Here is a 13,710-nt window from a genome sequence, read left to right on the forward strand (position 1 = left end):
TATTGTTAAACGGATGCATTTATCAGCACCTTCTCCACGCTTGCACTTGGGCACATGAGTTTGGTCATCTGACCCTGACAGTGCCTTTTTGTACAGATGAAAAACAGAATGAAGTTGTGGCCTAGAGACATAAAGCTGGTGACAAAGCATCTGGTCATGATGGTGACATGACAAAGCATCTGGTCAACTCAGGCCTGTTGGCCTCAGAGCATTGCCGCTGCTCTGTATCCTTCCCTTCTTCTAATTCGGGGGAGTAGGATGGGAATAGTACCAGCCATGGGAAGAGTCTGCTTTCCCAAAATATATCCTCCATTACTGCCCAACCGGTTGGCCTACATACCTTAATCAGTAGTTATTTTGTTGGTTTTTCATTTAGTTGTTTTTTTTTTTTTTTTAAGTGTTAGAATGTTTTATTGTCACTCAGATGGCAATTGGGTTTATAGTCTTGACACTTTATGTTTTTTGTAAATTAAAAAAATTGCAAGTTTTTTTCTTTTTTTGGTTCATTTTTTAAAATTACAAGTTTAAATAGCCAATGGCTGGTTATGTTTTCAGAAAACATGATTAGACTAATTCATTAAAGGTGTTCAAGCTTTTCCTTATTGGCTCCAGAAAATTCACACACCTTGTGTCCCTCCTTAAAAAATTGGAATGTTGGCATGCATTTGACTTCACACTCTGAAGCAAGATCCTGACAGTCATCGACATCTACTTCAAGGAATACCATGTTGGATGCTTTTCAGATAGGAAATGAAAGAAAGGCTTGATTATTTTGCAAGGCCCACACCACGTGTCTGAGAAGTCAACAACTATGTTTATTGCCTGAGGAGTCCGAGGCTTCCTGAAAAGCAACCTTGCTCTCAATCTGCTTCACCATCTGGGCTCCTGGGGTCTGATGAGCAACTGTAAGGACTGATGGAAACAGATCCAAAGCACCAGAGCAGGCTTGGAGCTCATTTAGTTTTATTTAAGCAAACTTATACCTGTGTATGGTTTGAGGAGTCATTTGGTTCTGCAAGGCTTGGTACCAGAAGGTCTTAGGATACCCCCAACTGCCCTAGGACAGCCACTTCCAACTCTTCTTTTGAAATCTCAAGCGTGGTGGTGCCATCTGGCATTTCTTGCAGGGAAGCTTTTTTCCAAGGAGCTTCTCTTTACTTTTATTTATCTGGAAATGTCTTGATTTCACACTGTCTTTTGAGGGAAAATTTTGTTTGACAGACTTCAGTGTTGAGAGTTTTTTCTTTCTGCCCTTTTTTTGTTATTTTTAGCACGTCTCAGCATTGTCTTCCAGCCTCCACTATTCTAAGAAGTTATTTGTCATTTGTATTGTTGTTCTTATGTATGGAATATGTCTTTTATTGGACTGCTTTTCATATTTCCCCTTTATTCTTGTTTTCTGTTAGTTTGACTGTGATCTGCCTTGGTGTATTTTGTATTTTTTCTGCTTGGGGTTTGCTGAGCTTCTTGGATCTTTAAGCCAGTGTGTTTCATCAGATTTGGAGATTTTTCAGCCATTTGTTCTTTGAATATTTTCCCCCATTATCACTATCTTTTCCTGGAACTGCAATTACGTGAATATGAGACAGTTTGGTATTATTTCACATATCCCTGCGATTTTATTCATTTTTTTCTATCTTTTTTCCCCTTCTTCAAATTAACTGTTGATTTTTCTTCAGGTTTACTGATTTTTTTTTTTTTCTGCCATCTATAATCCACTGTTGAGCTTATCCAGTGAATTTTTCTCTTAATATAGTTTTTAGTTCTAGAATTTTCACTCATTAAAAACTTAAGTTTATACACACACACACACACACACACACACATTTATTTATTTTTGAGACTCACTCTGTTGTTCACGCTAGAGTGCAGTGGCATGATCTGGGCTCACTGCAACCTCTTCCCCCAAGGTTCAAGGGATTCTCATGCCTTAGCCTCCCAAGTAGTTGGGATTACAGGAGCATACCACGATGCCTGGCTAATTTTTATATTTTTAGTATAGATGTGGTTTTACCATGTTGGCCAGGCTGGTCTCTAACTCCTGACCTCAGGTGATCTGCCTGCCTTAGCCTCCCAAAGTGCTGGGATTACAGGTGTGAACCTCTGCACCTGTCTAGTAATTTTAATAATAATAAATAGTTTAACAAAACATTTTTTAATGTTTTAAAAAATAATTTTTATTTCTTTCCTTAAATCCCATGTTTGTCCACTCAGTAGGATCATATTTTTCTTTAATTTTTTGAACATACTTTTCTTACAATTTTCTGAACATATTTAAAATAGCTGCTTTAAAGTCTGCCTACTAAATGCAAAATCTGAACCGTTTTGGCATCAGTGTCTATAGATTGCTTTTTCCCGTATCTGTGGTTCGTATTCTCCTGTTTATTTGCATGTTTAGCAATTTTCAGTAGTATCTGGAAATCGTGGTTGATAATGAGACTCTGGATTCTGTTATCTTCTTTAGAAGAGTGTTGATTCTTGTCCTAGTCAATTCAGTTACTGGCTCGTCACCTTGAACTTGTTTGTTTAGGCTTATTTTTATGTTTTGTTAGGGTGGATATGTGGAAAGACTAAGGTGTTTCCTCAGCCTCTCTAATGTGGCAGAACTCAGCCTCCAAATCCAAGACTTATGTTGGTTAGGGCAGGTCTATGGAGACCTCTCTTTAGGCATGGTCACTCATAGTGACATTCTGATAGCTCAGTTCATATACAAGGCACTAATGAGACACTAATGAGGCCTCTTCACTGTGTCTGGCTTGGAACATCAACATCCCCCAGCACTCCTGAACCTCTATCTCTGGTCTGTTCTCAACTCTGGAGGGAGCACTCTCTGGTCAAGGGCTCACTGGGACACCTCACATAGACTTTTGGGCTCCCCCTATGTATGACTCTTCATTTTGTCACATCATCTGCTCCAGACCCTGATCTCTGCCTCCTTAGCTCAGTGGGACCACTGTGTTCTGCATGGATTCTAGCCCCATGGTCAGAAAACTCCCAGGTAGAGCATTGCGATGATCATGAGGTGCCTTTCATGAGTTTTGCCTCTTTTAGGGGTTATGGTCTCATGCTGCTTGTCTACATTCCCAAAACAACAGCCTCTATGTAGTTTCTCCAGTCCTGTAGTTGTGTGTGGACGGAGGGCTGCTCTGCCACCAGCGATGCTGCCATGGCTGAAAGCTGCTCCAGGAGCCCTCTGACTGGCTCCAGGTTGGCTGATGTCTAGGCTGCTGCTCAGGTTTTATCTTGGGATCTCTCCATCATCCTGGCATCTCCCTTTGCCTCCCTTTTCAGTTGAACTCTCTGTTTTCTGGGTTCCACATTTTCTTATTTTTGGTTGACTTCTTTAGATAGAGAAACTTCCAGTCACTCCCTGAGGAAGGGTACCAAGAAGGTGAATTTTTCGAGGAATGTATGTCTAGGAATGCCTTTTTTAAACCCTCACACTGAATATTGGTTGGTTGGGTAGAGAACTCTTAAGTTGGAAATAATTTTTTTCCTTATTTTAAGGCATTATTTCATTGGCCATCTAATGCCACATGGGTTTTTTGTTCATTCTTCTTGCCTTGTTTTAGAATTTCCACCCATGGATGCAGTGTGGTCTGCTCTGCCCCATTCTGTGTGTGCTTGGTGGGCCACTCAGCCAATTCTGGATACTTTTCTTGAAATACTTGTTTGATTTCCTCTCCTTGATTTTACTGTTCTCTTTTTCTGAAACTCTGATTATCCTGCTCTCCTAGGCTGGTTCTATAATTTTCTTTTCTTTTTTTTTGAGACAGAGTCTCACTCACTCGGTCACCCAGGCTGTAGTGAAGTGACGTGATCTTAGCTCACTGGAACGTCTGCCTCCCAGCTTCAAGCGATTCTTCTGCCTTAGCCTCCCCAGTAGCTGGGATTACAGGTGTGCACCACCACACCTAGCTAATTTTTGTATTTTTAGTAGAGATGGGGTTTTACCATGTTGGCCAGGCTGTTCTCAAACTCTATCTCAGGTGATCCTCCTGCCTTGGCCTCCCAAGTGCTGGGATTACAGGCGTGGGCCACTGTGCCCAGTGTATAATTTTATTTTCTCTTTTTTTCATTTCTTTGTATTTTTCTCTACTTTGGAGGGATTTCTTCAACTTTATCTTCAACCCTGGTGTTGCATTTTTTATTTATGTTATCATATTTTTAATTGAGCTTATTTTTCTTTCTGAATGCCCCTTACCAAAAAAGATAGTATTCTTTTCTTGTTTGATGGGTCTTTCCCTATTTCTGAAATATAGATGATTGCTTGAGGACTTTGCCTCTGTGTTGTTTCTTCCGCGTTGCGCTTTTGCTGTTGTTTGGCCTGTGTCTTTCATGTTGCATGTTCTCCTCACTCTTCTCCACACCAGACGTTGTCTGGATCCCAGGCTTGTGTGGTGCACACATAAACCTTGCACTTCATCCCATGCTGCCACATGTGAGCTGCTAGATGCATGAACTGTAGGCCTGGTTTTCTTGGAGCCACTCACTGAGTAAATGGGACAACTCAGGAAAGGGCCCAGAGCTTTAACTCTCACACTTCTCTTTGTTGGAGCTGAGAGATGGTGGTCACCTCCACAGTGCCAGGGACAGAGACTCTGCCTTCAGGAACTGTCTGGGCCTCTGTGGTCTTTCCCTACCCCAGACAGACCTTGAGAGAAAGACCTTTCTTCCATACCGTGAGAACTAGGTAAAGAGGCACCCGAGGGTTTGTGCCTGCAAAGGGTGCTGATGGATCTGCAGCTCGGCATGCACGACAGGCTCAGTGTCTGTCTTCAGAGAGCCACGAGAACCTGTGATTGGTGGGGCAGAGAAGGCACGCCCAATCCCCCAAGGCGTTTGGTCACCGAGAGCCCGGGTACATGCCTCTTGGATGCCTGCCCAAAGTCCAGGCTCTCCCAGGCCCATAGCTGGTGATGTCTGCCCAGAGTGGGCGGCCTCCTGGCCCCACACAGGCCTCTGCCCCTGCCTGGCCTGGTGTCCATCCTGCCAGACTCTGCTTCTAAAAGATGCTAGGGAAGTTCCACCTGCCCACGGGTACCTCTCCTCCACAGCCCACATCTGGTGGGAGGTGGGGTGGAGTAGGTGTTAAATGAAGACATGGGTGGGAAAAGCCCCCAAGCTCCTTGCTTTGGCCAAGCTGGGTCAGCTGATAGAAACTGCCTTGTACTCAAAGGCCCCATGGGAGGACTCTGCCCATTGCCACCACCAGGCACCCTTCCCATAGCTGTCATCACCAAGCTGTACAGTCCTGAGAGAACCCTAATGCTGGGGGAGCCTCACACACACTGGGTACATGGTGCTCTTGCAGGGGAGGGGACCTGGCTGTGTGCGCTGCCGGCCGTGCAGCACACCTGGAGCCAGCTTTCCAGCCGCTGGCCACCTGAGCTCTGGGGTTTCTGTGTTCCCAGCAGTGGGCCCAGTGGTGAGGGGAGAGGGGCATACAGAAGATCTAGGCCAGCTCAGAGTATACCCCTTCCTCCACCTTTCCCCGGAGACCCTAGAGGGCCAGGACAGGGGCTGTTCACCTTCCCTTTGCATCCTGTTTTCAATAAGGTTGGGCCATTTAGTTGCTTTCTAAGGGCTCAGTAGGCCTCTCTCTGTGTGTGTGCACCTCCTAGCCCAGTAGAACCATGACTCTGGGTGTGGGTCTATGGGGTTGCTCTGCTTGTCCCTGTGTTCAGCTTGTGCCACTGGGTTCACTGAGGAACCCTGTTTCTTTAGCTGCAGATTTGGGACACAGCTGGCCAGGAGCGATTCCGCACCATCACCCAGAGCTACTACCGCAGTGCCAACGGGGCCATCCTCGCCTATGACATCACCAAGAGGAGCTCCTTCCTGTCAGTGCCTCACTGGATCGGGGATGTGAGGAAGTATGCAGGCTCCAACATTGTGCAGCTGCTGATCGGTGAGTGAGGGCTTCCTCGGGACCACAAATCCAATCACTCTGCCTATCTCTGCGTCCCTCTGCTTTTTTTTTTTTTTTTCTTCCAGTACCTAATCATGTAGTCCTCAATAACCTCTGCTTTTTAAACACAGGATAAGCCTGAGTCCAGAGGGAGTCCCAGCCAGAGTTTGAGCCATGGTTTTGCAAATCCTGGCCCCACTAATCACTTATGCAGTAATATTCAGATTTGTAGTTAGAGGAAAGAAGAAAGGGAGCTGAAGTTTGCTCTGCAATTCTCCTGTGTTTCCATAGGCTCTGTGCCACATCCGTCTTCACATGTGTCAAAGTTTATTTCTTGTATCCCAGCTTCTCCTCATTTGACAGGGGTTGGAGCTAGGCTCAGAAAAGTGGGGTAATTTATCTGAGTCCACCCCACCTATGAGCATACACATGTAGGCTTTGAGTTTGTTTTTGCTGACCTCAGGTCTGTGGGTTTCTGTTATGCCGAACCCAGAGCAGGGACACTTGATGGCCTGTGTGCCTCGGCATCTTACAGAAGACTTCTTCAAGTGCGACTGCAGGGACTCACCTCCAGAGCGTCTGATCCAGGAGGGATGGGTAGGGCCCATGAATGTGCATTTCTACCAAGTTCCCAGGTGACACCCACCTTGCTGGTCCAAGGACCCCACTATGAGAACTGCTGCTGTGAAAGGATGCTGTTTACCTCTGTTTTCCTTCTATATAACCTTCCCAGACCTAGACTGGAGAAGCTCTTTAGCCCTTATGTTATCCCTGGGGTCCTTGACCCAATAGGTTGATTCTTTTTTTTTTTTTTTGAGATGGAGTCTCACTCAGTCACCCAGGCTGGAGTGCCATGGCGAGATCTTGGGTCACTGCAACCTCTCTGGTTCAAGCAATTCTCCTGCTTCAGCCTCCCGAGTAGCTGGGCCAACAGATTGATTATTCTGACTCAAATGTACATACAGGGCCTGGACCTGACTCTGGCTGGGAAGAGGGTGGTGCCTGCTTCCATGTGGCCTGCCCCCACAGCCTGCTTGGACTGGGAGATGGAGCTTGGCAGGAATGGAGCTTTCCCTACCTGGCCTAACCATTTCCCTTTTATCCAGAACATTTTTTTTTTTTTTTTTTTGAGACGGAGTTTCGCTCTTGTTACCCAGGCTGGAGTGCAATGGCACGATCTCGGCTCACCGCAACCTCCGCCTCCTGGGTTCAGGCAAGTCTCCTGCCTCAGCCTCCTGAGTAGCTGGGATTACAGGCACGTGCCACCATGCCCAGCTAATTTTTTGTATTTTTAGTAGAGATAGGGTTTCACCATGTTGACCAGGATGGTCTCGATCTCTTGACCTTGTGATCCACCCGCCTCGGCCTCCCAAAGTGCTAGGATTACAGGCTTGAGCCACCGAGCCCGGCCTCCAGAACATTTTTTTTTTTTTTTGAGACAGAGTCTCACTCTGTTGCCCAGGCTGGAGTGCAGTGGTGCTATCTCGGCTCACTGCAGCCTCCACCTCCCTGGTTCAAGCAGTTCTCTGCCTCAGCCTCCCAAGTAGCTGGGATTACAGGCGCCTACCACCACACCCAGCTAATTTTTGTATTTTAGTAGAGACAAGGTTTTGCCATGTTGACAGGGCTGGTCTTGAACTCCTGACCTCATGATCCACCTGGCTCGGCCTCCCAAAGTGCTGGGATTATAGGCGTGAGCCACCGTGCTTGATCTATTCAGAACATTTCTGAAAAATATCCTAGCCAGGCGTGGTGGCTCACACCTGTAATCCTAACACTTTGAGAGGCCGAATTGGGCAGATTGCCTGAATTCAGGAGTTCAGACCAGCCTGGGCAATATGGTGAAACCTTGTCTCTACTAAAAATACAAAAATTAGCCGGGCATGGTGGTACATGCCTATAATCCCAGCTATAGGGGAGGCCAGGCATGAGAATTGCTTGAACCTGGTAGGCAGAGAGTGTAGTGAGCCAGATTGCACCACTGCACTCTAGCGTGGGTGACAGAGGGAGACTCTGTCTCCCAAAAATTAAATTAATTAAAAAACATTATATTATAAAACATTTTATACAGCTACAAAAATGTGTTTTATATATTTATTTATACATACATATATATAGATATATACACACACATATATTTTTAGAGATGCAGTCTTGCTGTGTTGCCCAGACTGATCTTGAACTCCTGACCTCAAGCAATCCTCCTGCCTTAAACTACAAGTAGTTGGAACTACAGGCGTGAGCCATTATATCTGGCTTAGAATAGTATAATAATGAGCCCCTAGGTACCCATCACTCTGCTTCAGCAATTGGTAACTCAAGTCCAACCTCCTGTCATCTGTACCATGTCACCTCCACCCCTCGTATTATTGAGACAAATTCATATCAAACTATTTTACCTGGCAGTATTCTAGCATGAACCTACAAAATTGTAAACATTTAAACAAACCCAGCAATATTATTTTCTCATCTAAAAATACTGACATTTCCTTAATAATATCAAATAGCCAGTCTGTTTTCAGATTTATAATTGGTCATAAAATTCATATGGGCTTTATTTTTTCCAGTTTGTTAAGACCAGGTTCCAAATAAATTTCACACTTTGAAATTGGTTGCTATGTTAATTAAGGTTACCAAGGAATTTTACATCTTTACAGAATTTTATTTTTTTTTTGAGATGGAGTTTTGCTCTTGTTGCCCAGGTTGGAGTGCAGTGGTATGATCTTGGCTCACTGCAACCTCTGCCTCCTGGGTTCAAGCGATTTTCCTGCCTCAGCCTCCAAAGTAGCTGGAATTACAGGTCCCCACTCACCACCATGCCTGACTAATTTTATATATATATATATATTTAGTAGAGACGGGGTTTCATCATGTTGGCCAGGCTGGTCTCAAACTCCCAACCTCAGATGAGCCACCTGCCTCAGCCTCCCAAAGTGATGGGATTATAGGCGTAAGCCACCACGCCCAGCCCAGACTTTTTTTTTTTTTTTTTGTCTTCCTTGTAACCACATTACGAAAGTCAATCATATTCTAGAAATTGGGTTAAGGAACAATTTAACAGATTATTTGGAAGATAATGAAGACATCTCATACCTTCTAGGAGGAGTTGAGTAACTTGAGATGGATCTCACTGTGTTGCTCAGGCTGGTCTTGAATTCCTGGACTCAAGCAGTCCTCCTGCCTTAGCCTCCCAAAGTGCTGGGATTACAGGCATGAGCCACTGCACCCGGCCTAAAAAGGTATTTTAAAGAAAGACAGATGACCATGCCCAGGGGTGTCCATTTATAGTGGTGGAGAGGAGTGGATGGTGTGGGGCTGTCAGTGTGGCCCTGCCAGCTGAGTCTGGGCTGCCTAGCCCCCATGGCCTCATGTTGCCCCTGGCTTTCCTCTGCAGGGAATAAGTCAGACCTCAGCGAGCTTCGGGAGGTCTCCCAGGCTGAGGCACAGAGACTGGCCGAGCATTATGACATTCTGTGTGCCATTGAGACATCTGCCAAGGACTCAAGCAACGTGGAGGAGGCCTTCCTGAGGGTGGCCACGGAACTCATCATGCGGCACGGAGGCCCCCTGTTCAGCGAGAAGAGCCCCGACCACATCCAGCTGAACAGCAAGGACATTGGAGAAGGCTGGGGCTGCGGGTGCTGACCGGTGGCCGGGCCGGCAGGCTGGGAGCTCCCCACCTCCTTGCTCTCCCTGGCCTGCCAAGCCCAACCCTCCAGAGCCAGCCCTCCCAGGCACCGGTGACTAGAGCACCTGGGTGAAACCCTGGAGCTCTGCATCCTGTGGCCTGGCTGTGGGATGGAGGCTCTCCTTGAGGAAGGGGAAGCAGAGTACCCTCGAGGGCCACCCTGCCATCCAGCAGCTGGCCCTCCACAATCTTTACATTCCAGAACTGGCCTGAGCCCACCGGTGTGTGCCACAGTAGGAGGAGCCAGTGGTCCTCGCTGTCCCATGCCTGCTGGCTCTGTTTCCTCTCTTGGGTTTGCTTAACCTGTGGCAACAGGTTGTTGCTTTCCAGGGATGTGGCTGGTGCCCTGGGTTCTTCCAGGCCATCCTGGGGTTCCACATGTAGTAGCAGTGTAAGAACCATGAGACCCACAGACTTGGTGCCTGAGTGCAGCTCCAGGGAAGCCCTAGCCCCTTCCAGGCAGGGAAGCCGCTTCCTGCCTTCACTGCCTGTGCAGCGCTCACAGACACCTCCCTGGGGCCTGGCTGGCTGCCTTATCAGGACCTCTGAGTTTTCCGGCTTTCTGTGTAGCTTCTCATTTTCATAGGCACAGCATGGGGTCACAGCCCATAGCTAGGTGGGGACTGTCTGCTGACTTGGGGCCCAGTGTTTTGCCACTCAGCTTGCAAAATTAGCTGATCCTTCAGTCCAGCACTCAGAAGGCTGGTGGGTGGGGGAAGAAGATGGGAAAGTGGGTATTTAAGGTCAAAGTAGAAGCTAGCGACTGGGCGCAGTGGCTCATACCTGTAATCTCAGCACTTTGGGAGGCTGAGGCAGGCGGATCATGAGGTCATGAGATCAAGACCATCTTAGCCAACATGGTGAAACCCCTTCTCTACTAAAAAAAATACAAAAAAAAAAAAAAATTAGCTGGGCATGGTGGCACACATCTGTTCTCTCAGCTACTCGGGAGGCTGAGGCAGGAGAATTGCTTGAACCCGGGAGGCGCAGATTGCAGTGAGCCGAGATGGCGTCACTGCACTACAGCCTGGGCAACAGTGCAAGACTCTGTCCCAAAACAAAAAAAGAGAAGCTAGCATCCTTGAGGCTCAGGATGAGAGAGCGCTGTAGGGCACCCAACCTTACTCCACAAGCAGAAGTCCTGCCAACGGTATGCAGGTCCCAGTCTAGTTTTATAGAGTCGAGTCTTCCAGACAAAAAAGTAGAGGCCCTGGCAGTCCTTGGCTTGGCCCATTTTATTCTCCCAGCTCTTAACTGCCTCACCCTGAGTTGGGTGCCAAGGTGAGAAGGCACAAATGGGAGGGAGGATCTGGGAAGAAGCATTGTTCTCTGGGCTTGTGACTCAGAGGGATCACAGTGAGAAGAGAGCCGGGGCCAGGGCTGGAGGGGCCAGGTGATCTTCCCCAGCCAATCCCTGTCCTCTGTCAGCCCAGCTCTGCCTTGGAGCCCCCTCAGCATGGTTGCCCCAGAAACAAGCTACTCTTAGACCTACAGGCAAGGCTGCATTGGGTTATGGTCCAGCTCCCAGGCAGGGATCAGTGCAGTTCCTGGGCCAGTGAGAGGCATCCCCCAGGCCTCCGCCTTCTGCACTAAGCATTCCCCTGGCAAGCCTGGCCATAGGGCAAGAACAGGCCTTGCAGCAGTGCCAGGGTGACCCAAGAGGCAGGGTTGAGGCCTGGACAGGGCTTCCCGGTCTGAGACTGAGGCAAACAGGGCTTGATGCTGGTGATGGAGCCAGTGTCTCACTTGCTGGGCTCCCTTTGAGGCAGGGAGGCCACCTGTGGTTGGCTGAGCCTGGTTCTGCAAGGGAGGAAGATAGCCAGGAGCTGGGGGCCAGCACCTGCGCTGAGGGGACTGTGGCTGCATCAGGTTGGGGGACGCCAGAGGTGAGGCTGCTTGGCTCCCTTCCTCAGCAGCTTTGCTTGTGGTAGGGATAAGAGTGGAGCCGAGTGGGATCTGGGCTCTGCCTGCAAAGCAGACAGTGCCTGGCAGTGAGAGGTGCCCTTAGACCCCACTGGGACTGGATGTGCTGTGGGCAATGCCTTCCTCCAGCCCCACAACCTTTCTGCTGGGGCTGATGTTTCTGGGGTCACACGGTCAGGAGGGGCTGAGCTGGGTTTTCACTGCAGGCCCATGCTGGAAGAGAAGTCACAGGAAGCCCACCCTTGCAGAGCTCTTTTTTTTGTGGGGGGCGGGGAGCAGGGAGTATGTACAGGGTCTTGGGAGAAGAGGCATAGGCCTGGGCCTCCCTGTTTGAATTTCATCTAGTTCCAGGGCAAGTCCTGGCCGTCCGAGCACAGTTACCTATACTGTCCACCACCACCTGCTGCCCACCTCTGAGAGGCCTGGCTCTCAGTACTCTGCTTCTAGGCCAGGGCTTCAGTGGTGGGTTGGGGGGTGGCTGGGAGGCATTACCTTCCTCAGGGCTTAGGGAGAGAGGGAGGACAGGACCCTCCACCCTGGCTCCTTCACAGGGACGGTACCTGACCATGATGGGTTCATTTGTCACCTTGTACTGTGAACCACCTTCATTTCTCACCCCCCAGGCAGGGGCAGCCTCACTCCAAGGACTTGGCTTGGAAAGGCAGGCTCACCTGGGACTCCACATTCCTTCCCTGCCTTCCCTGCTGTCACTGTGCCCCCGTCCCTCCACCCCAGAAAGGCCCTGACTTCTCACCCAGGAACCGTGCTGTCCTCTGGGCTTCTCTGCAGAGGTCACCCTGTGGCAGGCTTGGGCCCTCAAGATGTTTGAAAGCCCATAGTACCACCTGGCTTCACTCCAGCACCCTGTGTCTTGGAGCACCTCTGTCCTGTCTAAGACAACCTGGTCTCCCTGCTCCATGCCCACCCCTGGCCCTTACCAACCTGCCCTTTTATTCATGCCATTTGGGGTCACAGATGGCCCAGCTGGACACAGCTCTTAGAAGTGGCCCCACCGTGGGGCCTTGCCCTAGGACCCCCTGGCAGAAAGAAGATACCCCATGCTCAAGGTTCCCCTACCCCTGGATCCTGGGCTGAAGCCATTTCCTACTGAGAAGCATTCCCACCCCCTCTCAGGCACAAACGCCAGTGTCCAGGGGCTCAGGACCTACCATATCTCACCAGGAGGGGGCCCCACTGCCCCTCCAGGCCTTAAGACTGGGCTGGGAGAGAAGATGAGGAAGTGTGTGAGACAAAACAAAACCAGCCTGTTTCCTCCCCTAGGCAGTCTAGGGTCACCCGGCAGCCCGGGCCCTGGTGGGGAAGGAGAACTGAAGAGCAGGACCAGGTGGGGTCAGGTGCCAGAGGGTAGGGGAGGGGGCTAGGGTGGAGGTGGCCGGGAAAGCGGAGGGGAGTGGGCTTAAACCTGGGTGGGGCTGGTGTGACGCTGGCTTAAGGAGCTGGAGGGGCTCCTGATTCACATTGAATTTCAGTTTCTCTTCCCCAAGAGGCTGCGGGAGTTGGGGCCTCCTCCAGCAGGAACCCTCTGACCCCTGTAGGGTCTGGACTTGGGGTGAGTGGGGCCTCAGGCAGCCCAAGGATTCCATTTGCATTTGGTAATTTTTCATGTCACCTATTTATGAATATATAAATCTTTATACCAAATTTATTTTTTAAAACATGGAAAAGTTGCCTTTATGGAAACTTGGCAGAGCCAGAGTGTACACATTCCTAAACCATTAAACAGATTTCTGTAATGAGCTGCTGTGCCCAAGACTGGTTTTCTCATCTTTGAACCCAGAGCCAGCCCAGGTGGCCGCCTGCCTCAACTAGTCTCCAGGCCTCCCCACTTGTCAGTCTGCTGCCCAGAGCCTCTGAGACCTTCCCTTTGCCCCTAGGCCCCTGGGAAACCCCCTGAGCAAGAAGCAGTTGGTGCCTGAGAGGAAGTGGAAGCTTGGGCTGGGTCCCTTCTCTGCCAAGGACACTGCAGCTTCCCACTTCGGGTTTGTGTTGGAGAGGGCTCTTTGGTGACCTGCAGGGGCACCCTCAACCCAGCCTCCACATGAGGGAAGCGTCACTCTCCTGAGCAGGCCTAGGTGAAGAGTCCCTTGCCCAAGCCTTGTAGCCACATTGATTCCATGATAGCAGGAATAACCCCGTCTCCATGGCTGAGGTTCCTGCCACCCCTGGA

General features: G+C 49.2%; 1 protein-coding gene and 1 pseudogene across 3 annotated transcripts in view; one reads left to right on the forward strand and one right to left on the reverse strand.

The window, feature by feature from the left end:
• The window catches only part of RAB43 (RAB43, member RAS oncogene family), a 38,309-nt gene extending 25,030 nt beyond the window's left edge, over positions 1–13,279 (forward strand). The window contains exons 3-4 of one of the 3 annotated variants that reach the window (XM_003926151.4): positions 5,728–5,911; positions 9,306–13,279. In XM_003926151.4, coding sequence (XP_003926200.1) covers positions 5,728–5,911; positions 9,306–9,556 — 435 coding nt within the window. In that variant the 3' untranslated portion in view covers positions 9,557–13,279. The other 2 variants (XM_074404159.1, XM_010336898.3) reach the window with 2 other exon arrangements.
• Positions 530–877, reverse strand: LOC101045232 (thioredoxin pseudogene; annotated as a pseudogene).
• Positions 13,280–13,710: the final 431 nt, after the last annotated feature.

Source organism: Saimiri boliviensis, chromosome 8 (assembly GCF_048565385.1).
Source record: "Saimiri boliviensis isolate mSaiBol1 chromosome 8, mSaiBol1.pri, whole genome shotgun sequence".
Taxonomy (NCBI): Eukaryota; Metazoa; Chordata; class Mammalia; order Primates; family Cebidae; genus Saimiri; species Saimiri boliviensis.